General features: G+C 46.8%; 1 protein-coding gene across 2 annotated transcripts in view; it reads left to right on the forward strand.

The window, feature by feature from the left end:
• Window positions 1-5,010: 5,010 nt before the first annotated feature.
• Window positions 5,011-25,618, forward strand: part of LOC140714404 (peroxisomal N(1)-acetyl-spermine/spermidine oxidase-like) — a 28,441-nt gene continuing 7,833 nt past the window's right edge. Inside the window, exons 1-4 of one of the 2 annotated variants that reach the window (XM_073025673.1) lie at window positions 5,011-5,271; window positions 14,336-14,819; window positions 19,548-19,747; window positions 21,528-21,783. In XM_073025673.1, the coding sequence (XP_072881774.1) occupies window positions 5,097-5,271; window positions 14,336-14,819; window positions 19,548-19,747; window positions 21,528-21,783 (1,115 nt within the window). In that variant the 5' untranslated portion in view covers window positions 5,011-5,096. The remainder of the gene's footprint in view (window positions 5,272-14,335; window positions 14,820-19,547; window positions 19,748-21,527; window positions 21,784-25,618) is intronic. The other variant, XM_073025672.1, reaches the window with a different exon arrangement.

Raw genomic sequence — 25,618 nt, forward strand, 5'->3', positions numbered from 1 at the left:
CTGCTGTGGCAAAACAACAAATTATTGCCAGTGATAATATATGTGATTCTGATTCTGAGTGATGCCTGAGAATACTCTTAATTGAATAACCAACTCAAGAGACAAACAAAAATATCCTACTTCTCCTGCAGCTGAACATGATCCTTCAAAATCTTAAAAATCTCGATGAACTGAAATTTGTGTCTCCGCACAGCTTCAGAACTATGTTTGACATCCTGTTAATTAGTGGCATAGTGGTGTGAATCAGAGGGGTTTAATTAACACTAATGAGTAATCAGGGGTGCAAGTCTGCTGCTGGCAATTAAGCAACGTCAGAGCAAATACTTCATAGAAATCACAGGGAAGCTGTCTTTGTGTAGTCAGGCAATATTCCCTCTTGTGGGAGTCAGATAAATTCATTTTAATCACGCTTGCTTTAGATTGAATAAACCATAGGTGGTAGTTTCCCTGTGCAGAGAGAAGCTGGGAAAAGATATCACTATCACTGAGTGTAAGCCACCTCATTTGTTTCAGAAGACAATTTAATAGCCCCTGAATAATTAAAATGAATTGTTTACTCTTGCTTAAAGAGGAGAAAAAAACAAGTTTTTTCTGTGACCAAAATGGTAAAACCCTAACATCTCAATCCCATGGTGTCGCGTGAGAGAATAATTCAGTAGGGGGGGTGGGGGGGGGGGGGGAGGGAAAAGTAGCTGAACAATGTTTTGCCCCAGAGGTACAAAGCACAATTTAGTCATAGCTTAGGAGAAATGTATCTTTTTGGCAGATCTTAAAGGAACCGTTAAATGTACAAATGAATTATCATGATTAATCAGAGATCTTCCCTCTCTCTCCTGTGCATATTGTTCTTGATAAAGTTAAATGCTCTGAAGCGGGTTGTGTTTGAGAGGTGAGGTAGAGGGAGAAAGGAGTAATAGACAATAGGTACAGGAGTAGGCCATTCGGCCCTTCGAGCCAGCACCGCCATTCAATGTGATCATGGCTGATCATCCACAATCAGTACCCCGTTCCTGCCTACTCCCCATATCCCTTGACTCCGCTATCTTTAAGAGCTCTATCTAACTCTTTCTTGAAAACATCCAGAGAATTGGGCTCCACTGCCTTCTGAGGCAGAGCATTCCATAGATCCACAAGTGTTCTCAGAGATCACATACTCGGGGGGGTGGCACAGTCGCATAACAGTTAACAAAATGCTTTCACAGCACCAGTGAACAGGGTTCAATTCCCACTGCTGCCTGTAAAATATTTGCTCGTTCTCCCTGTGACTGCATGGAGCACAGGTTTCCTCCCACATTCCAAAGGTTATTAGGTTAATTAGTCACATGGACGAGGTGGGATGACTGGACCGGAAGGGCCTGTTACCAAATAAATGAAACGAAACAACAGAAATTTTAGTAGCAGCACAGAGTATTGGGCAGTGAATGAATGCCACATGCAAACTGAGAGGAGTTATTGTGTGTCAGTAGTTCCTTTGATTCTAAAACTCCCTTCTCCCCACCGCTTTATACCTGCTATCTCTCTGCTTCCCGTGCAGTTCTGATGCAGGGTCTCCACCTGGTATCTTCTCTATTGGTTTCCCTGCTGAGTTCCTCCAGCATATTGTGTGTTGAAGCAGCGACTCTGAGATCACACATATAACCATATAACAATTACAGCACGGAAACAGGCCATTTCGGCCCTTCTAGTCCATGCCAACGCTTACACTCACCTAGTCCCACTGGCCCGCACTCAGCCCATAATCCTCCATTCCTTTCCTGTCCGTATACCTATCCAATTTTACTTTAAATGACAATACCGACCCTGCCTCTACCACTTCTACTGGAAGCTCATTCCACACAGCTACCACTCTCTGAGTAAAGAAATTTCCCCTCGTGTTACCCTTAAACTTTTGCCCCCTAACTCTCAACTCATGTCCTCTTGTTTGAATCTCCCCTACTCTGAATGGAAAAAGCCTACCCACGTCAACTCCATCTATCCCCCTCATAATTTTAAATACCACAATCAAGTCCCCCCTCAACCTTCTGCGCTCCAAAGAATAAAGACCTAACTTGTTCAGCCTTTCCCTGTAACTTAGGTGCTGAAACCCAGGTAACATTCTAGTAAATCTTCTCTGCACTCTCTCTATTTTGTTGACATCTTTCCTATAATTCGGTGACCAGAACTGTACACAATAAATGAGCCAGAGTCAGTAAGGACAGCAGATTGTGTTCCCTGTAAGACACCCCTGGCCCAGATGTGAATTCTCTGCTGCCTCTTACTCATGAATCCAGATGAATGCACAAGATGCCTGGATATTACAAATGCAAACTATTGGAAAACTGGAATAGAACAGAGCATGTTGAAGATACTCAGTAGGTCAGGCAGCATCTGTGGGATGAGAAAAAGAGTTAACAGTACCATGCTGACTATCCCTAATCAGACTCTGCTTATCCTCTGACTAGGATCTTTATGTCCTCGTTGTCCACGGGAATGGTACCGGAGGATTGGAGGGAGGCGAATGTGTCCCCTTGTTCAAAAAAGGTAGTAAGGATAGTCCAGGTAATTACAGACCAGTGAGCCTTACGCCTGTGGTGGGAAAGCTGTTGGAAAAGATTCTTAGAGATAGGATCTATGGGCATTTAGAGAATCATGGTCTGATCAAGGACAGTCAGCATGGCTTTGTGAAGGGCAGATCGTGCCTAACAAGCCTGATAGAGTTCTTTGAGGAGGTGACCAGGCATATAGATGAGGGTAGTGCAGTGGATGTGATCTACATGGATTTTAGTAAGGCATTTGACAAGGTTCCATACGGTAGGCTTATTCAGAAAGTCAGAAGGCATGGGATCCAGGGAAGTTTGGCCAGGTGGATTCAGAAATGGCTTGCCTGCAGAAGGCAGAGGGTTGTGGTAGAGGGAGTACATTCAGATTGGAGGGTTGTGACTAGTGGTGTCCCACAAGGATCTGTTCTGGGACCTCTACTTTTTGTGATTTTTATTAATGACCTGGATGTGGGGGTAGAAGGGTGGGTTGGCAAGTTTGCAGACGACACAAAGGTTGGTGTAGAGGATTGTCAAAGATTGCAGAGAGACATTGATAGGATGCAGAAGTGGGCTGAGAAGTGGCAGATGGAGTTCAACCCAGAGAAGTGTGAGGTGGTACACTTTGGAGGGACAAACTCCAAGGCAGAGTACAAAGTAAATGGCAGGATTCTTGGTAGTGTGGAGGAGCAGAGAGATCTGGGGGTACATGTCCACAGATCCCTGAAAGTTGCCTCACAGGTAGATAGGGTAGTTAAGAAAGCTTATGGGGTGTTAGCTTTCATAAGTCAAGGGATAGCGTTTAAGAGACGCGATGAAATGATGCAGCTCTATGAAACTCTAGTTAGGCCACATTTGGAGTACTGTGTCCAGTTCTGGTCGCCTCAGTATAGGAAGGATGTGGAAGCATTGGAAAGGGTACAGAGGAGATTTACCAGGATGCTGCCTGGTTTAGAGAGTATGGATTATGATCAGAGATTAAGGGAGCTAGGGCTTTACTCTTTGGAGAGAAGGAGGATGAGAGGAGACATGATAGAGGTGTACAAGATATTAAGAGGAATAGACAGAGTGGACAGCCAGCGCCTCTTCCCCAGGGCACCACTGCTCAGTACAAGAGGACATGGCTTTAAGGTAAGGGGAGGGAAGTTCAAGGGGGATATTAGAGGAAGGTTTTTACGTTTCCTCTTTTATCCTCAGTTCTACTCTCACTCTAGTCATCCACCTTAGGGTTGTCTTTAATCCTACTCATCAAGGCCTTCTCATGCCCCCTTCTAGCTCTCCCATCTGCATTCTTAAGCTCCTTCCAGACTACCTTGTAACTTTCAAGAGCCCTGTCTGAACTCTGCTTCCTAAACCTTAACTGCGCTTCTTTCTTCTTTTCACTAAATGTTCTACTTCTCTTCTCAATGATGGTTCTTCCACCCTACCATCCTTTCCCTGAATCAAAGGGAACCAGAACCCCACACAAATTCTCCCTAACAACCTTCACATTTCCATTGTGTATTTCCCTGAGTACATCTCTTCCCAATTTATGATCCTAAATTCCTTCCTAATTAGTTAGCCCTCCCTCAAACTGTCTGCTCCAATCCCAGTACAAGGTTAGAAACATAACTGGAGATGACCCATCTGCTACTCCCTCTGCAGATACTGACTGATCATCTGAGTGTTTCTGCTGGAAGGCAGTGTGCTACCGCAGAACTCTTTAAGAAAAGCATCTAAGGAGGAATAACATTACCAGCGATATCTGGGCTAAGAGAGATTGATAGTTCCCCTGTATAATCCCAATATTAAATACAGAATTTTGTGTAAAGATTTTCAGTTTATAATTTGATGCAGGGTGAGTTTTAACATCTCTTGGTGGTTTTTGAACAGGGACCAGACCACCTTATCCATTTTCAACATGCAAAGTGGAGGAATTTTCTATCCGCCGTGTGGGTATGTAATAAACTCACCACCTGGTCATTGTATTTAGCTGCCCATTGTTCCTTGCTGTCTTGCATTCAGAGCCTTCAGTAAAGATAGCTACTTCATTAATCCCAGAGGAAGTTACAGTGTCACAGTTACATTACACATGCATAGGTAATAAATGTTAGAAGTAGAAAGAAACTACAGGTCACACAAACTACAAGTACAGGAGCCTCAAGACTCACACCACCAGGTTCATGAACAGTTATTACCCCTCAACCATTGGGCTGCTGAACCAGAGAGGATAACTTTGCTTGGCCCATCTCTGAAATGTTCCCACAACCTATGGACGTTCTTTCAAGGTCTCCTGAACTCGTCTTCTCGATATTTAATTCGTTAGTTAGTTATTCATTCTTTTTGCATCGTTTGTTGTCTTTTGCACACTGGTTGAACTCCCAAGTTGGTGCGCCCTTTCAATGACTGTTATGGTTATTATTTTATGATTTTATTTCATATGCACGTAAGCCAATATATGGTGACAGGTATGTAATTTAGTAATAAATCTACTTTGAACTTTGAAGTGCTCCATCTTTGCAGGCATCCGCGACCGGCGCAGCCACTGCGCAGAATCGACTGGCAGAGGCGGCGCAAAGCCGAGCCCCGGGAGCGAGCGGAATGGCTACCGCTGATGGTCACCTCGGACCGGGCCGGGACTGCAACATCGTCATCGTGGGCTGCGGAATCGCGGGGATAGCGGCAGCGCAGCGGCTGATGGAGCACGGCTTCGGCCGGGTGCGCATCGTCGAGGCAAGGGAGCGGTGCGGCGGCCGCATTTGGAGCCGCGGCTTCGGTGAGAACGGCGCGGTGATGGACAGAGCGGCGGCCAAACAGCATGCCAGCCAAGCCCGGAATAGGGCGACAGCGGCCAATGAGCAAAGGGCCGGTGGGAGGGGGGGCGGGGTTTTCAGTGCAGGGTGACTGTCTTCATTTTGTGACACAGGTCATTCAGCCCATCGTCCTTCTCTCCCATTTGTCCCCATACACTGTTGCCTCGTATATCAGGGTGGTACGATGTAGTACCTCAGTTTCAGAGAAAGGGCAGTGCAAACAGATAAGTAAGGTGCAACATGGGAGATTGGGAGATCCAGAGTTATAACAGAATGGAAATAGTCCTTGACCTGTGATGCACCATCAATAACTCTCGGAGACGGGAGGCGAACGATAGGCTTTTATTAGCTGCAAGAGACCACCACACAACATCCTGGAGACTGAGGGGGGAGCAGTGCCTCCAATCGCCTTTATACAGGGGTCAGTGGGAGGAGCCACAGGAGCAGTCAGCGGGGGGGCGTGTCCAGACAGGTATACATAGTTCACCACATTCACCCCCCCTTTGTTTTAAAAGAGAGTCCCCATGGGGCGAAGTTCCTTACAAGTATATTTACAGATTAAGTCTATCAGGCAGTCGAATCTGTTGCTGCGAACTACGTAGCACCGGTGGTGATTGCATCAGTGACGGTGGTTGTGCTGGCTCCAGCCTGACTTGAGGTGTCAGCCCGTTAGGCGTCAGTAATCCCTCATGCGTGTGCGAGGCGCCCAGTATGGGAGTGTCGTGAGGAGTCTGTGTAGGGCTTGGTGTGCGCGGTGTCTCGTGGGTATATACCCTCGGTGGGTACGGGGTTCATAGTCATCGTGGAGTGTTCGGGGTAGCGGTCTGCTGCTCCTGCGGGCGTCAGGTCGCGGACGGAGACCGTGTCCTCCTGCCCATCAGGTAAGACCACGTAGGCATACTGGGGGTTCGCATGAAGTAGGTGAACCCTCTCGACCATTGGGGAGTATTTATTGCTCCTCGCATGTTTCCGGAGCAGCACTAGCCCTGGGGACGTCAGCCAAGCTGGTAGGGAGGTCCCAGTGGCAGACTTCCTGGGAAAAGAAAAGAGGCGCTCATGAGGGGTGACATTGGTGGACGTGCATAACAGAGAGCGGATGGAGTGGAGTGCCTCGGGGAGGACCTCCTGCCAGCGAGAGACCGGCAATCCCTTTGACTTAAGGGCTAGGAGTGTGGCCTTCCACTCAGTGGCATTCTCCCTCTCCACCTGTCCATTTCCCCGGGGATTATAACTTGTGGTCCCACTAGTAGCAATACCCCTAGCCAGCAGGTACTGGCGCAGCTCGTCACTCATAAAGGAGGACCCTCTATCACTGTGGATATAGCAGGGATATCCGAACAGAGTGAAGAGCTGGCGCAGGGCTTTTATGACGGACGTGGCAGTGGTATTGGGGCAGGGGATGGCAAAGGGGAACCGCGAGTACTCGTCGATTATGTTGAGAAAGTAGACATTGTGGTCGGTGGAGGGAAGGGGGCCCTTAAAGTCCACAATCAGTCGCTCAAAGGGGTGGGTGGCCTTGATAAGTTGTGCCTTTTCAGGACGGTAGAAGTGCGGTTTGCACTCAGCGCAGACTTGGCAGTCCCTGATCATCATTCTGATGTCCTCAAGGGAGTAAGGCAGGTTCCGGGCTTTCACGAAGTAAAATCGGGTGACTCCTGGGTGGCAAAGATCTGCATGGAGGGTGTATAGCTGGTTGAGCTGCGCGCTGGCACATGCTCCCCGGGATAGGGCATCAGGGGGCTCATTGAGCCTTCCAGGCTGGTACAGGATATCATAGTTGTAGGTGGAGAGTTCCATTCTCCACTGCAAAATTTTATCATTTTTGATTTTGCCCCGCTGTTGGTTGCTAAACATGAATGCAACTGAGCGTTGGTCGGTCAGCAAGGTGAACCTTTTGCCGGCGAGATAGTGCCTCCAGTGCCTAATAGCTTCCACTATGGCCTGGGCTTCTTTCTCCACTGTGGAGTGCCGAATTTCAGGGCTTGAAGGGTACGAGAGAAGAATGCTACTGGCCTTCCTGCCTGATTGAGGGTAGCAGCCAGCGCGAAGTCGGAGGCGTCACTCTCTACTTGGAAGGGAATGGTCTCGTCCACCGCATGCATCGTTGCTTTGGCAATGTCCCCTTTAATGCAGCTGAAGGCTGCGCGGGCCTTGGCTGAGAGGGGAAATGTGGTAGACCTGACCAGGGGGCGGGCCTTGTCTGCGTAGTGAGGGACGCATTGGGCGTAATAGGAAAAGAAGCCCAAGCACCTTTTGAGGGCTCTGAGGGTGGTGGGAAGACGGAGTTCCAACAGGGGGCGCATACAGTCGGGGTCAGGGCCAATGACTCCGTTCTCCACGACACACCCAAGGATAGCGAGCCGGGTGGTTCTGAACACACACTTGTCCCTGTTATAGGTAAGGTTAAGAGCTTTGGCTGCTTGGAAAAATCATTGGAGGTTGGTGTTGTGATCCTGCCAGTCGTGACCGCAGATGGTGATGTTATCCAGATATGGGAACGTGGCCTTCAGTTGGCACTGGTCCACCATCCGGTCCATTTCCCTCTGGAAGACAGAGACACCATTCGTGACACTGAAGGGGACGCGCAGGAAGTGATAGAGCCTGCCGCCCGCCTCGAAGGCGGTGTAGGGGCGGTCCTCCGGGTGGATGGGGAGCTGATGGTAAGTGGATTTCAGGTCTATGGTCGAGTACACCTTGTACTGAGCTATCTGATTGACCATATCCGCGATGCGGGGTAGGGGGTACGCGTCAAGCTGCGTGAACCTATTGATGGTCTGGCTATAGTCCACGACCATCTTATTTTTCTGCCCTGTCCGAACAACAATCACCTGGGCCCTCCAAGGACTTGTGCTTGGCTTGATGATCCCCTCCCTGAGCAGCCGCTGCACCTCCGACTTAATGAAGGCCCTGTCCCCCGCGCTGTACCGCCTGCTTTTAGTTGCCACAGGTTTACAGTCGGGGTCAGGTTGGCGAACAGCAGTGGGGGAGGGATCTTGAGGGTGGAGAGGCTGTAAGTGGAGTCAGTAGCGCAGCTGTTGGCATGGTGTTGGGTGGGATGTGTGGGTCGGTGTGTGTGTGTGGTCAGTAGCGGGGTATATGACGAAGCCCCACAGAACTGAGGATTTCTGACAGCGATTGGTGGGAGGGGCCCGTCATACTCCATTGTCACATTTTTCAGGTGGCTCTGGAAGTCGAGCCCCAATAGCACAGGGGCACACAATTGAGGCATGACCAGTAACGCAAAGTTCCGATATTCTGTGCCCTGCACCACCAATGTCGCTACACAACCCCCCCGGATGTCTGTGGAATGCGATCCAGAAGCCATGGTGACCCTCTGGCTTACCGGCTGTGTCACGGGTCCGCAGCGTTGCACTGTGTCCGGGTGAATAAAACTCTCAGTGCTGCCCGTGTCAAACAGGCAGCTAGTCCTGTGCCCCTCCACCAGGATGTCCATCATTGACCTTGCAAGCTGGTGTGGAGCGCTTTGGTCGAGGGTTACGGAGGCCAGAGTTGAATCGTCGTCTTGGTGCCCGGTAAGCACCCGTGGGTCAGAGGTGGGGCGAGGTGGCGCTGACAAAGATGGCCGCCCCCATGCCTAGCATGAGGCGGGCAGGCAAGATGGCGGTGACCAAGATGGCGACCTCCATGCCTCGCACACGGCGCTGCTCGACCCTGCTCATGCTTTAGACTTACAGGCCTTGGCGAAGTGGCCCTTCTTTCTGCAGTTGGAGCAGGTAGCTTCTCGGGCCGGGCAGCATTTTCGGGGGTGCTTTTCGAGTCCGCAGAAGTAACACTGCGCGGACTTGCGACTGGCAGCAGCCGTGGTCGATTCGTCGGAGGGTTGCGGGGAGTTCATGGACTCGCGAGTGGCAGCAGCTGTGGTCGATTCGCCAGCGGGTGGCGGGGTCTGCAGCGTCCATGGGACCGGCGGGAGATCGCGCAGCTGGACAGCATCAGCGTTGTGCAGAGCAGCCTCCAGCGTGTCGGCCAGCTCGATCGCCGACTGTAAGGTAAGATCGGCGTTTTCCAGCAGCCGCTGGCGCACGTACACTGACCTGATCCCCGTAATGAAGGCGACTCGTACCAGGAGCTCCGCATGCTGTTCTGCCACCAGTCCCCTGCAGTCGCAGGCCCGCACGAGGGTCTGTAGGGCCTGGACAAACTCAACGCTCGACTCTCCGGCCCGCTGCCGCCGTGTCGCTAAACAATGTCTTGCATAGACGGTGTTCACCGGCCGCAGGTACTGTCTTTTGAGGGCGTCCAGTGCCCCTTGGTAGGTCGTCAGGTCCCTGATTAGGGAGTATACCCACGGACTGACTCTGGAGAGGAGAACTCTGCGTATGATAGCAGGCTCAGTCACGCGAATCTCTTCCAGGTGTGATTGGAAGCATGCAAGCCAGAGATCAAAGGCAATGGCTGCTTCGGGAGATTGAGGATCAATGTCCAATTTATCTGGTCGTAAAATGCTCTTCATGTTTTAAAATTGCAGCTAATAAAATTGATGCACCATCAATAACTCTCGGAGACGGGAGGCGAACGATCGGCTTTTATTAGCTGCAAGAGACCACGATTAGCAGCAAGAGACTACCACACAACATCCTAGAGACTGAGGGGGGAGCAGTGCCTCCAAGTGCCTTTATACAGGGGTCTGTGGAAGGAGCCACAGGAGCAGTCAGCAGAGGGGCGTGTCCAGACAGGTATATGTAGTTCACCACAACCTGGTGGAACATGATCTGAAGTTTTTGTACTTCTGCCCAATGGGAGTGGGGAGAAGAGAGAATGCTTGTGGTGGGAGGAGAGTTCCTGCGCTGGCTACTTTCCTAAGGCAGTGGGAAGTGTAGACAGACAGTAGAGGGGTGTCTCATTTGTGTGATAGACCGGGCGGTGTTCAGGGCTCACACCAAGCTGAGATGTATTTGTAAAGAATTCATTTGTAAAAATTGATGAGTCATGGGATCATTGGAAGTTTCCTTAGCTTTCTGAGGAAGTGGAAGCACTGGTGTGCTTTCTGAATGATAGCATGCACGTGACTTGATGATTGTTACACTGGAAATTTTTTAAATTGCCTTCGAGTGAATCTTGTATAAATGGACTCTTGATCTCAATCTATATTGTTTTGATCTTGGTTTAATCTTTTACTTTTCATTATCTATTAGACTTTCTTCTGCCTTGTTAGTGTTTTACATTATTCCATCTCAATAAGCTGTGTAATGGTCTTAACTGTATGAACAATACGCGATGTCTTAGTACATGTGACAACCATCATCATCATTATGTGCCGTGTCTGGATGATCTGAGTGATAATGGTCACATGAACTTGATTGTTCTTGGCAATTTTTTCTTTAGAAGTGCTTTGCCATTGCCTTCTGGGCAATGTCTTTACAAGACGGGTGTCCCCAGTCATTCTCAATACTCGTCAGAGATTGTCTGACATCTGTGGTCACATAACCAGGACTCGTGATATGCACCAGCTGCTCATATGAGCATCCACCACCTGCTCCCATGGCTTCACGTGACCCTGATTGGGCGGGCTAAGTTACACATTACGTTTCCTTTTATAGAGACGAATCTCCACCCCACCACCCATACATGTGACAATAATACACCATAAGACCTAGGAGAAGAATTAGGCCCATTGAATCTGCTTCACCATTCAATCATGACTGATCTTTTTTTTCCCCCTCAGCCCCAGATCCCAGCCTTCTCCCTGTAATCTATGATGCCATGTCCAATCAAGAGCCTATCAATCTCTGCCTTAAATGCACCCAGTGCCCTGGCCTCCACAGCTGCATGTGGCAACAAATTCCACAAATTCACCACCCTTTGTCTAGAGAAATTTCACCGCATCTCTGTTTTGAAAGTACACTCCTCTATCCTGAGACTGTGCCCTCTTGTCCTAGACTTCCCCAGCATGGGAAACATCTTTTCCACATCTACTCTGTCAGGGCCTTTCAACATTCGAAAGGTTTCAGTGAGATCCCCCCCCCCCCCCTTCTAAATTCCAGTGAGTACAAACCCAGAGCTATCAAACATTCCTCGTATGATAACCCTTTCATTCCCAGAAACAACCTTGTGAACCTCTGAAATCTCTTCAATGCCAACACATCTTTTCTTAGATGAGGAGCCCAATACTGTTCAGAATACTCAAGGTGAGGCCTTACCAGTGCCTTATAAAGCCTCAGCACCACATCCCTGCTCTTGTATTCTAGACCTCTTGAAATGAATGCTAACATTGCATTTGTCTTCTTCACCACCAACTCTTCCAGCAAGTTAACCTTTAGGTTCTTCTGCACAAAGACTTGCATCCCTTTGCATCTCAGATTTTTGGATTTTCTTCCCAATTAGAAAACAGTCTGCTCATTTATTTCTTCCTCCAAAGTGCATGACCCTGCATTTTCCAACATTATATTTCATTTGCTACTTTCTTGCCCATTCTCTTAATCTGTATAAGTCCTTCTGCATCCTACCCATTTCCTCTACACTACCTGCCCCTCCATCAATCTTTGTATCATCTGCAAACTTGGCAACAAAGACATCTATACCATCATCAAAATCATTGATCAATTGATCATTGGTTAAACCAGTATGAATACACAAGCAGCACTCAGGGTTCAGCATCAAACTTGTTGTGCTTTCCAATGCCCAATGTTATTCATGCAAATATTATCCTAAGGGGGCTTGACAGGGTAGATGTTGAGATGAAGATGCAACAGAGTGCAGATGCTGGAATCTGGAGCATCAAACAATCTGCTGGAAGAACTCAGCATGTGGAGCAGCAACTGGGAGGAATTGTTGATATTTTGGGCCAAATTCCTGCATCTGAACATTGAGTTGTTTCCACTAGTGAGAGAGTCACAAAACAAGAGAATAACATCCAATCACTACAAAGAGAGGTCACCAAAATTTCTTCTCAGAGGATGGTGAGTCTCTGGAATTCTCTGTCTTGGAGAGTGGTGGCGGCTGGATCAATGGATTTATTTAAGGAGGAGGCAGGTAAATATTTGGAAGATCAAAGAATTGAGGGTTATGAGGGACTGAAACAGAAGGCAAGCTGAGGCCAACGTAGATGAACCAGAATTATATTGAATGTCTGGGCAGCCTTGAGGAGCAGAGTTGCTTGTTCGTGGAGAATCTGAAGGAGCTGGACTTGGTGCAGATCGTGCTGCTGCCTGAGACAGGGGTCGGAGGAGGTGATATGCAGTCTAACGACAAGTGATGGTGGGTGGGTGGTGTGGTGATAGTGAGTGGGTGACGGTGGGTGGGTGATGTTGGTGGTGCTGTTGCCGATGATGAACTCCAAAACACTGAGCTGTAATCATGTCAGGCTAACCATTGCGTTATGTGGTGCCCTGTGAAGTACTTCATTACAGCTTTGGCATGTACTGCAAGGTACTTCCTTGTTGGAAGCCTGTTTTCTTAGGGGAAGGGGCTGTTGTTTTGCTTTCCTATTTCTTAAAAAGGATGAGAAATTCATGAGTACACAATAATGAGAGAAACTACAAGGCCAAGGTTGTGTGTACATTGCCAATAGAACAGTCTGCATTGACATCTTCTAAAAAAGTAACTGAAGATTCATCAACTAAAAGATAAAGATTGGCTTTATCTTAAATATAGAGTGAAATGTGTCATTTGCATCAACAGCCAACACAGTCGAGAATATGCTGGTGGCAGCCCTCAAGTGTCACCGTGTTTCTGGTGCCAGTATCACATGCCCACAGCCTGGTAACTAGCACGTCTTTGGAATGTGGGAGGAAACCGGAGCACCCGGAGGAAACCCACACAGTCAAGGGGAGAACGTACAAACTCCTTACAAACAGCAGCAGGAATAGAACCCTTGTTTGCCAGAAGTGGTGGTTGAAGAGGCCCATTAACAATGTTTGAAAGAGATGGGCTGAGAGGAAATTTAGATCAGCCATGATGAAATGGCTGAGTAGAGACAATGCGCCAAATGGCCCAATTCTGCTCCTAATTCTTATGGACATATGGTCTTATGATCCCATGAATAAATAAAATTAAAATCAGGCATACATGCACATCCTTGTTTGTGAAAGATCAGGACTAAGTGAAATGGAGTAAATTGAAGGAAGCCGTTCTCCCATTAAAGAACAGTTCAATTAAAGGGGCAGAAATAATATGAAACGAAGACAAACATACAAGAGGAGTGTAAGGAAAACCTTTAGCATACAATCTGATACAGGATTTGATGTTTGCAAGCTGGTGGAAGTAGAATCAATCAGTGTTTAAAATGGAACTGGGTCGACTCTTGAGGGAAAATAATTGACCAAACCATGGGAAGAGTGGAGACATGGAACAGATCCAGAGCTGGCAGAGACTCAATGGACCAAATAAGAAAAAAGAGAAAAAGGATCTCCCATGATTCTGGCCTAATTCTGCTCCTATATTTTATGGTCTTATGGTCAAATAGCCACCTTCTGGATCAGAATTATAGGAAAATACAGCAATTGGTTATGTTTTGTTTCTAGGACATCACTATGGCTGATGAAAGGAAACATTCTGGATCAGTACATGGATAGCAGAGGTTTAGAGGGCTGTGGGCCAAGTGCAGTCAGATGGCATGTGCTCACTGGGCAACACAGTCAGCCTAGAAAAGTTGGGCAGAAGAGCCTGTTTCAATTATCTATAACTTATTAAAACATCTACTGACAAGACTGAACAGATAACATATCATAAGACCATAAGGTAACGGAGCAGAATTGGGCTATTTGGCTCATCAATTTTGCTCCGCTGTCCCATCATAGATGAATGATTATCCCTTTCAATCCCATTCTCCTGCCTTCTCCCTGTGCCGCCCTGACTAATAAAGGATATATAAACCTCTACCTTAAATATACTCAACAACTTGGTCTCCACTGGAGCCTATGACAATGAATTCCACAGATTCACCACCCTCTGAAGAAATTTCTCCTCATCTCTGTTCTAAATGGATGTCCCTCTATTCTGAGACTGTGCCCTCTGCAATTTCCATTATAATGAAAATGCTTCTGTGCAAATTTCTTTCTGCAAAAGGTTTGGTTGAAATTGGAGCACAGTGGATCCACGGCCCCTCGAAGCGGAACGCTGTATTTCAGTTAGCTGGCCAATACGGTCTTCTGGATGAAACAGCAATGTCCGAGGAGAACCAGGCAGTACAACTAGACACTCACCTGCCGGCCGTGACAACCTGTTACACCAGCTCTGGGAAGAGAATAGACCCAGAGATAGCAGCTTCCATGGAAGATCTATATTCAACGCTGTGCCTGAAAAGCAGAGAATTCTTCCAATCAAAGAAAGAACCTGTCCAGAGTCTGGGCGAATTTCTCAAGTGTGAAATAGCTCAGTGTGCAGAGAGTTGGAAAGACAATGAGGAACTGTGCAGTCTTAAACTGGCCCTGCTGAATGTGGAATTTAAACTGGTATGTTGCGTGGCAGGCACTGACAGTTTGGATCTGTTGGCACTACAGCCGTATGGTGAATACATGATGCTGCCTGGGATTGACTGCACTTTTCCAAGGTTTGTGTTATTTTTATGCAGACCTAAAGCTTTAAGTTTAAGTTCTGGAGGTTGTTTTTCCTTCATGTACATTATTTCAATAGTGCTGTTCGACAACCTCTCCAGACCCTTCATCCTCCCCCCATTTACTGTCACTGACACTCCACACCTCATCCCTACACTGACACACTCCCTTCCACACACCCTCACCACTCCTTCATCCCCCATTCACTGTCACTCCACACTGACACTCCACACCTCATCCCTACACGGACACACTCCTCTCCACAGTCCCTCACCACCCCCTTCATCCCCCCATTCACTGTCACTCCACACTGACACTCCACACCTCATCCCTACACTGACACACTCCTCTCCAGTCCCTCACCACCCCCTTCATCCCCCCGTTCACTGTCACTATCACTCCACACCTCATCCCTACACTGACACACTCCTCTCCACAGTCCCTCACCACCCCCTTCATCCCCCCATTTACTGTCACTGACACTCCACACCTCATCCCTACACTGACACACTCCCTTCCACACACCCTCACCACCCCTTCATCCCCCATTCACTGTCACTCCACACTGACACTCCACACCTCATCCCTACACGGACACACTCCTCTCCACAGTCCCTCACCACCCCCTTCATCCCCCCATTCACTGTCACTCCACACTGACACTCCACACCTCATCCCTACACTGACACACTCCTCTCCAGTCCCTCACCACCCCCTTCATCCCCCCGTTCACTGTCACTATCACTCCACACCTCATCCCTACACTGACACACTCCTCTCCACAGTCCCTCACCACCCCCTTCATCCCCCCATTTACTGTCACTGACACTCCACACCTCATCCCTACACTGACACACTCCTTTCCACAGTCCCTCATCACCCCTTCATCCCCCCATTCACTGTCACTCCACACCTCATCCCTACACTGACACACTCCCTTCCACACACCCTCACCACCCCTTCATCCCCCATTCACTGTCACTCCACACTGACACTCCACACCTCATCCCTACACGGACACACTCCTCTCCACAGTCCCTCACCACCCCCTTCATCCCCCCATTCACTGTCACTCCACACTGACACTCCACACCTCATCCCTACACTGACACACTCCTCTCCAGTCCCTCACCACCCCCTTCATCCCCCCGTTCACTGTCACTATCACTCCACACCTCATCCCTACACTGACACACTCCTCTCCACAGTCCCTCACCACCCCCTTCATCCCCCCATTTACTGTCACTGACACTCCACACCTCATCCCTACACTGACACACTCCTCTCCACAGTCCCTCATCACCCCTTCATCCCCCCATTCACTGTCACTCCACACCTCATCCCTACACTGACACACTCCTCTCCACAGTCCCTCACCACCCCCTTCATCCCCCCATTCACTGTCACTCCACACCTCATCCCTACACTGACACACTCCTCTCCACAGACCCTCACCACCCCTTCATCCCCCATTCACTGTCACTATCACTCCACACCTCATCCCTACATTGACACACTCCTCTCCACAGACCCTCACCACCCCCTTCATCCCCCCATTCACCGTCACTCCACACTGACACTCCACACCTCATCCCTACACTGACACACTCCTCTCCACACACCCTCACCATCCCCTTCATCCCCCCATTCACCGTCACTCCACACTGACACTCCACACCTCATCCCTACACTGACACACTCCTCTCCACACACCCTCACCATCCCCTTCATCCCCCCATTCACCGTCACTCCACACTGACACTCCACACCTCATCCCTACACTGACACACTCCTCTCCACACACCCTCACCATCCCCTTCATCCCCCCATTCAATGTCACTTCACACTGTCACTCCACACCTCATCTCTACACTGACACACTCCTCTCCACACACCCTCACCACCTCCTTCATCCCCCCATTCACTGTCACTATCACTCCACACCTCATCCCTACACTGACACACTCCTCTCCACAGTCCCTCACCACCCCCTTCATCCCCATTCACTGTCACTCCACACTGACACTCCACACCTCATCCCTACACTGACACACTCCTCTCCACAGTCCCTCACCACCCCTTCATCCCCCATTTACTGTCACTGACACTCCACACCTCATCCCTACACTGACACACTCCTCTCCACTGTCCCTCACCACCCCCTTCATCCCCCCATTCACTGTCACTTCACACTGACACTCCACACCTCATCCCTACACTGACACACTCCTCTCCACAGTCCCTCACCATCCCCTTCATCCCCCATTTACTGTCACTCCACACTTCATCCCTACACTGACACACTCCTCTCCACAGTCCCTCACCACCCCTTCATCCCCCATTCACTGTCATTTCACACTGACACTCCACACCTCATCCCTACACTGACATACTCCTCCCCACAGTCCCTCACCACCCCCTTCATCCCCCCATTCACTGTCACTTCACACTGACACTCCACACCTCATCCCTACACTGACACACTCCTCTCCACAGTCCCTCACCACCCCCTTCATCCCCCATTCACTGTCACTATCACTCCACACCTCATCCCTACACTGACACACTCCTCTCCACAGTCCCTCACCACCCCCTTCATCCCCCCATTCACTGTCATTTCACACTGACACTCCACACCTCATCCCTACACTGACATACTCCTCCCCACAGTCCCTCACCACCCCCTTCATCCCCCCATTCACTGTCACTTCACACTGACACTCCACACCTCATCCCTACACTGACACACTCCTCTCCACAGTCCCTCACCACCCCCTTCATCCCCCATTCACTGTCACTATCACTCCACACCTCATCCCTACACTGACACACTCCTCTCCACAGTCCCTCACCACCCCCTTCATCCCCCCATTCACTGTCACTATCACTGCACTCCTTATGTGCTGGGCACAATCACTGTGCTACTGTAATTTCACGCCTTGCATGCTACCTGAAAGAGTTGTTCATTCCAAGACTCACATGTCACTTTATCATTTCTTGTCAGACACACCAGAAATGGGCAGTTATGTAATTAATATTACTTTACCCATTTTCCAAGCCTATAAAAAGGAGTGATTTTTGCCTGATCGCCAACCCTTACGCACTGCAGCCAAGAAGAATTTAAAAATTAATAAGTGACTCAAAAGATAACATATTTTTCCAAAGCAAATCATTAGCTCAACATCTGGAGTCTTAGGGTCCTCAAGAACTCTTAAAGACCCCATTCTCTGCTATTGCTACAACTGATTTAATTATGATCGTCCACAGTGCATACACCCTCCCGAGGGATTGAGCATCAGCTGTTGTGTGGTGGGTATAATTTTAATGCTAATGACACAGCAGAACTTCTTTACCAAACTGGAGGTTTGGAGGTACACAAAGAGGTGGAGCCTCACATAAATTAATTTTGCTATTTTCTAATTGGCTGCAGACCTATATTATTGCATGGTGTCTGGAATAATATTATAATTCACATGGGTTTATTTATAATTCAACTTAAATGTATTGTCTTAATTATTAATTAATTCTCCATAATAATCATTTAGGTGCTGATTATAGGAAGGATGTAGAAACTTTAGAGAGGATGCAGAGGAGATTTACCAGGATGCTGCCTGGACTAGAGGGCATGTATTATGAAGCTAAGTCGAGTGAACTCGGGCTTTTCTCTTGGAGAGAAGGAAGCTGATAGAGGTGTACAAGATGATGAGAGTGGACAGCCAGGGACTTCAGAATCTGAATCAGGTTTATTATCACCGGTATGTGTCATGAAATTTGTTAACTTAGCAGCAGCAGTTCAATGCAATACATAATATAGAAGGAAGAAATAAATAAATTACAGTTTATGTATATTGGAGATTAAAAACCGTGCAAAAACAGAAATAATATATATTTAAAAAGTGAGGTAGTGTCCAAGGGTTCAATTTCCATTTGGCAATTGGATGGCAGAGGGGAAGAAGCTGTTCCTGGATCAATGAGTGTGTGCCTTCAGACTTCTGTACCTCCTGCCTGATGGTAACAGTGGGAAAAGGGCATGCCCTGGGTGCTGGAGGTCCTTACTAATGGATGTTGACTTTCTGAGACAGGAGTCCCTGAAGATGCCCTGGGTACTTTGTAGGCTAGTGCCCAAGATGGAGCTGAATAGATGTACAACCTTCTGCAGCTTCTTTCAGTCCTGTGCAGTAGCCCCTCTATACCAGACAGTGATGCAGCCTGTCAGAATGCTCTCCATGGCACATCTGTAGAAGTTTTTGAGTGTTTTTGTTGATCTGCCAAATCTCTTCAAACCCCTAATGAAGTATAGAACTTTTTCCCAAGGCAGAAATGGCTAACATAAGGGGACATAAATTTAAGGTGATTGGAGGAAAGTATAAGGGGGAATGTCAGATAGGTGTTTTTTTTTACATAATGTGTGTTGGGTACGTGGGACACACTGCCAGGGGTAGTGGTGGAGGCAGATACATAAGGGACATTTAAGAACTCTTAGATTGGTACGTGGGTGATAAAATGGAGGGCCATGAGCGAGGGAAGGGGAAGATTGATTTCAGAGTAGGTTAAAAAGTCAGTACAACATTTTGGGCCAAAGGGCCTGTACTCTACTATAATGTCCCATGTTCTAACAAATGACAGTAAATGAAAATTATTTGACAAAATCATTGATCAAGCTTAAAGTTTTACTTTGGTATGATGATCTTGATTACAATTAATATTTTATTGATTTTTTTCAGGGGATTTAACAGCCTCATTGATGAAATGATGAAACCCCTGCCAAAGAACTTAGTGTCATTCAACAAGCCAGTTAAATGCATCCATTGGAATGGCTCCTTTGAAACACCAGCAGCTCTGAAACAGTCTGACCCGGTTGTAGTGGAGTGCGAAGACGGCGAAAGTATACCAGCAGATCATGTTATAGTCACTGTCCCTTTAGGTAATGTACCATTTGAGATTCATTTTGTCCCTCACAAACATAAATGAACAGATTTTGTGTGAGGAAATCAGCTTTCACAGGCACGATTCTTTAGTAGTTTGCCCAGAATAATTAGTACAAGTCTAAAAATGAAAATCTGCAACTCAAAAACTTAATAGTCATGAATGAATCACTCCCTCACTCCATCTCTCACTCTCTCATTCCCTGCCGCCTGCCTTTCCAGCCCAACAAGCTGCATCGCCTAGCAACCCACCGATTGGAAGAGGTCAATACTCCCCAATGCCATTAGGCTTTACAATTCTACCGCCAGGACTAAAGAACTTTTTAAAAGCTATTATTAATGCTTTTTGAGATAGTGATTTAGATGCATATCATATTCTTTACTGAGTTAAGTATTGTATGTAATTAGTTTTGCTACAACAAGTGTATGGGACATTGGAAAAAAGTTGAATTTCCTCATGGGGATGAATAAAGTATCTATCTATCTATCTATCTATTTGATCCTGGCCTAATCACAGGACAATTTACAATGGCCAAATAACCTACTAACACTACGTCTGTGGATTGTGAGAGGAAACTGGAGCAGTGGAGGACACCCACACTGTTCACAGAGAGGATGGTAAACTCCTGACAAGCGACACTGGAGACTCTGAACCCTGGAGCACCCCAAGGTGTAATAGCATCACGCTTAACCACTGTGCTACTGTGACGCCCGTGTAATACCAATATGGAAAAGTAAAACTGACAATGTCCAGAGTTTTATGTTGGATGTCAAAATGCTCTTACATAATATTCACCCATACAAATGTTCTAGGTTTCCAGTGGAAGCAATTGTTTGTACCAGTCAAAAAATGAAGCCGTAGCTTTGGCTTCTATAATGTTTCAATAATCAAACACATCTCACTAGTCCTTACATTTCTTGCGATAATGAACTGCATGAAATCCTACACTTTTAAAATCCTGTTAACCTTTCACAAGTCAGCTCAAGTTGCTGGGGGAGCCCAGCAATGTTTATGCTGAACATTGTGGGCGTATGATGTTGGTGCTGGGATGTGTGGTGACGCTTACGGGCTGTCCCAGCACATCGATGGGTGTGTAGGCTGTTAACACAAACGACACACTTCACTGTGTGTTTCCATGTGATAAATGAACCTAAATCTGAGCCTGACTTTACAACTTACTGTCTGTTACACCACTGGTTTGTAGGGCAGCAATAAAGCTTCTAGTTCTCTATCTGTCCTTGACGTAGCATCGCACACAGATATAGAAAGATCCTTCATTGCTGTATTGGTAATATTTTTTTTGACCGGTCAGGTTTGTTAACCTGGTTTGAACTCCCAAACCTGAAGGACCGCTGGAGCACTCTTAGTCTGCCTCTGCCCTTTGACCTGTTTGGCATGGGTGACCATGCCCAGTGCCAAAGCACATGGACCTGCCTCTAGCCAAGGTACCTCTACAGATCATTGAGTCATACAAGCCTTCAAATCCCAAGGCAATGTTGTGGTCATCTTGGAAGCTGACAGTTTAAGATAACGTTTAATTCATGGGCCTGTGTAGTTTTGGTTCTTGGGTTTGACTCACAGTTAGTTCACTCTGATTGAGTCCATCAAACACAAAAATAGCCCAAGGGTGGGGTCTTTCACTGTGAATGTCTGCAAGAGAACTAATCTCAGGGTTGTATATGGTGACATGTACTTTGATAATAAATTTACTTTGAACTTTCTGAACTTTGAGTTTTGGGGTTAACTGCTTATTGAAGATCACACTAATTGTTTTCCAGGTTTCCTCAAGGAACATTACAAAGCTTTCTTCTACCCCCCACTTCCTCCCGGCAAAACCAATTCCATTCAGAAAATGGGTTTTGGAACAATTAATAAAATCTTCCTTGAATTTGATGAGCCATTTTGGGAGCCAGAATATGACTTAATCAAACTGGTCTGGGAGGATGAATCTCCGCTAAATGATCGGCCGCCAGATCTGCAGAAGACCTGGTTTAGGAAGATCCTTGGTTTTATTGTCCTTAAACCAGCTGAAAGGTAATGATGCACATGATCTATTTTAGTGTCTAACATCAACGGTTTGTTGTGCTTCACCCAGATTTGGAGTTGTAGTTTTGAGAACATTTTAATTGTCTGAATGTGCCTTAATAAGAAGCAGTGATTTCACCGCTAAATGCTGTAACCAGCTAACTGTTAAAAAGCAAGAACCGTGTGGAGAGTGGGTTGGACAGGATCAAACCAGCATTTTTGTGAATATTCTTTGAACCCTCTCCAGTTTCTTCACATCCTTTCTAAGATAAGGGACCCAAACCTACTCACAATACTCCAAGTGAGACTTCACCAGTACTTTATAAAGTCTCAATATTACATCCTTGCTTTTATACCCTAGTCCTCTTGAAATGAATCCAAAACATTGCATTTGCCTTCCTCACCGCAGACTCAACCTGCAAATAAACCTTTAGCGAATCCTGCACAAAACTCCCAAGCCCCTTTGCACCTTAGATTTTTGTATTTTCTCTCATTTAGAAAATAATCAGCCCTTTCATTTCTTCAATCAAAGTGCATGATCATAGACTTCCCAACACTGTATTCAATCTGCATTTTTGCCCATTCTCCTAATCTAAGACCTTCTGTAGCCACTCTACTTCCTCAAAACCACCTGCCCATCCACCTATCTTCATATCATTTGCAAACTTTGCCACAAGCCCATCAATTCCATCATCCAAAATATTCACATATAATGTAAAAAGAATCAGTCCCAACACAGACCCCTGTGGAACACCACAAGTCACCAGCAACCAACCAGAAAAGGCGCTCTTTATTCACACTTTTTGCCATCTGCCAGTCAATCTCTGCTTTATCCATGCCCGAATCTTTCTTGTAATACCAATGGGCTCGTAGCTTGTTATGGATCCTCAGGTGTGCCACCTTGTCAAGGGCCTTTTGAAAATCCAAGTACACAACATCAAACGATTCTCCTTTATCTATCCTGCTTGTTATTTGTTCAAAGAATTCCAACAGATTTACACGTACAAATAAGCTGGATGAACTCAGCAGGTCGGGCAGCATCCGTTGAAAGGAGCCCTCAACGTTTCGGGCCGAGACCCTCCTGAGTCCTGACGATGCTGCCCGAACTGCTGAGTTCATCCAGCTTATTTGTACGGGTTATTTAACCACAGCATTCTGCAGTATACTTTGTGGTTCCAACAGATTTGTCAGGCAAGATTTTCCCTTGAGGGAGGAAACAGACAGACAGACAAACATACTTTATTGATCCTGAGGGAAATTGGGTTTCGTTACAGCCACACCAACCAAGAATAGTGAAGAAATATAGCAATATAAAACCATAAATAATTAAATAATAAGTTAATCATGCCAAGTGGAAATAAGTCCAGGACCAGCCTATTGGCACAGGGTGTCTTACACTCCGAGGGAGGAGTTGTAAAGTTTGATGGCTACAGATAGGAATGACTTCCTATGACGCTCAGTGTTACATCTCGGTGGAATGAGTCTCTGGCTGAATGTACTCCTGTGCCTAACCAGTACATTATGGAGTGGATGGGAGTCATTGTCCAAGATGACATGCAACTTGGACAGCATCCTCTTTTCAGACACCACCGTCAGAGAGTCCAGTTCCACCCCCACAACATCACTGGCCTTACGAATGAGTTTGTTGATTCTGTTGGTGTCTGCTACCCTCAGCCTGCTGCCCCAGCACACAACAGCAAACATGATAGCACTGGCCACCACAGACTCGTAGAACATCCTCAGCATTGTCCGGCAGATGTTAAAGGACCTCAGTCTCCTCAGGAAATAGAGACGGCTCTGACCCTTCTTGTAGACAGCCTCAGTGTTCTTTGACCAGTCCAGTTTATTGTCCATTCATATCCCCAGTTATTTGTAATCCTCCACCATGTCCATACTGACCCCTTGGATGGAAACCATACTGACTGCAGCCTATTTCTTCATGTGCCTCCAAGTACCCCAAAACCACATCCTTAACAATCGACTCCAACATCTTCCCAACCACTGAGGTCAGACTAACTGGCCTATAGTTTCCTTTCTTCTGCCTCCTTCCCTTCTTGAAGAGTGGTGTGACATTTGCAACTTTTCAGTCTTCTGAAACCATTTCAGAATCTAGTGATTCTTGAAGGATCATTACTAATCCCTCAGCAATCTCTTCAGCCTCCTCTTTCACAACCCTGGGGTGTACACCAACTGGTCCAGATGACTTATCTACCTTCAGAACTTTCAATTTCCCAAAGTACTTTCTCCCTAGTAATGATAACTTCACACACTTCATGCCCCGTCACCTGGAACTTCCACCATACTGCCAGTGTCTTTCACAGTGAACACTGATGCAAAATAGTTATTCAGTTTGTCTGCTATTTGCTTTTCCCCCATTACTACCTCTCCAGCATCGTTTTCCAGCAGTCCGATATCCCCTGTCGCCTCTCTTTTACACTTTATATATCTGAAGAGAGATTGGCAGCTGGTAGTATGACAGCCTTTACTTGGCACACACAAGCTGATAACATTTGGAGTCACTCTGGAGAGGGGCTCCCTGAGCTAATATTACATCACATTTTTATATGCTAAAGATCAAAAGTATCAGCAGGACCATTACTATAGTTGCAATGCATTCATAATGCTTTCTTTGAATTACATATAATTTCCAAACACCTAGATCTTCTCACCAACACTCCAGACACCCAAAATGAATGTTAATCACCGGTCTCTCTAAACTGCACTCATGCATGTGCAGACATCTCAGGTCAATAGGGTGTTTCCTGGTTTGCAATCAATCTCAGTCTGCAGCTCCAGGAAGACCATTGTTCTGAGCTGCATTTTTACCTCAATCTACAATCCAAGTTCAGATCTGAAGACTAGGGTTGCTATTGTAATGATTATTTGCTAAATTCCATGTCTCCAGAATATGCCCCAGCACCCTTAGTAACATGGAGGTCCAGAGGGATCATGCGGTCCAGGTCCATCGTTCACTGAAAGTGTCTACACAAGTGGATAATGGGTAAAGAAGATGATTGACATGGTAGGGCTGTTGAGTTTAAGAGTAAAAACTTCAGTCACACTCCACCTGGAGTATTTTGTGCATTTTTGAATAAAACATTAGCCACACTCCACTTGGAGCATTGTGTGCAGCCTGTATAAAACTTCAGTCTCACGAACCTGGAGTATTTTGTACATTTTTGTATAAATCTTAAGTCGCACTCCTCTTGGAGTATTGTATGCAGCCTGTATAAAACTTCAGCCACACTCCACTTGGAGTATTTTGTGTATTTTTGTATAATACTTTAGCCACACTGCACCTGAAGTATTTTGTGCATTTTTGGTCACCTCCATTACAGGAAGATGTCATGTCTATGGTAAAGGGCACAGAAGAGGTTTACCAGGATGCTTCCTGGATTACGGGGCCTGAACTAAAAGGATAGGTTGGACAAACTTGGGTTGTTCTCTTTGGAGAGTCAGAGGCTGATGGAGGCCTGCGAGGCGTTTGTAGTTATGAGAGTCATAGAGAGAGTAGATAGTTGGAACCTGTACCCCAGAGTAGAATTGTTAAACAGCAGAGGACATGCTTTAGGGTTAGTTGGGGGTTGTTTAATGGTGATGTGAGGGGGCAAGTTTTTTTTAATAAGGAGTGGTCGGTACCTGGAATGTCTTACCAGGGTACAGGCAGAATCAAGTAGTTTAGAGTAGTTAAAGAAGCCATACAACGATGAATGCTACACAATAGGAGGACATCGTATAGACCAGCACAGCATCGCAGGCCAAATGACTTATCGAGAGACATTTCTCTAACTTCTGGTAACCATTGAGGCTCTCCAATGGTTGGGGTTAACCATGCATATTGTGT

This window comes from Hemitrygon akajei, chromosome 21 (assembly GCF_048418815.1).
Source record: "Hemitrygon akajei chromosome 21, sHemAka1.3, whole genome shotgun sequence".
Taxonomy (NCBI): Eukaryota; Metazoa; Chordata; class Chondrichthyes; order Myliobatiformes; family Dasyatidae; genus Hemitrygon; species Hemitrygon akajei.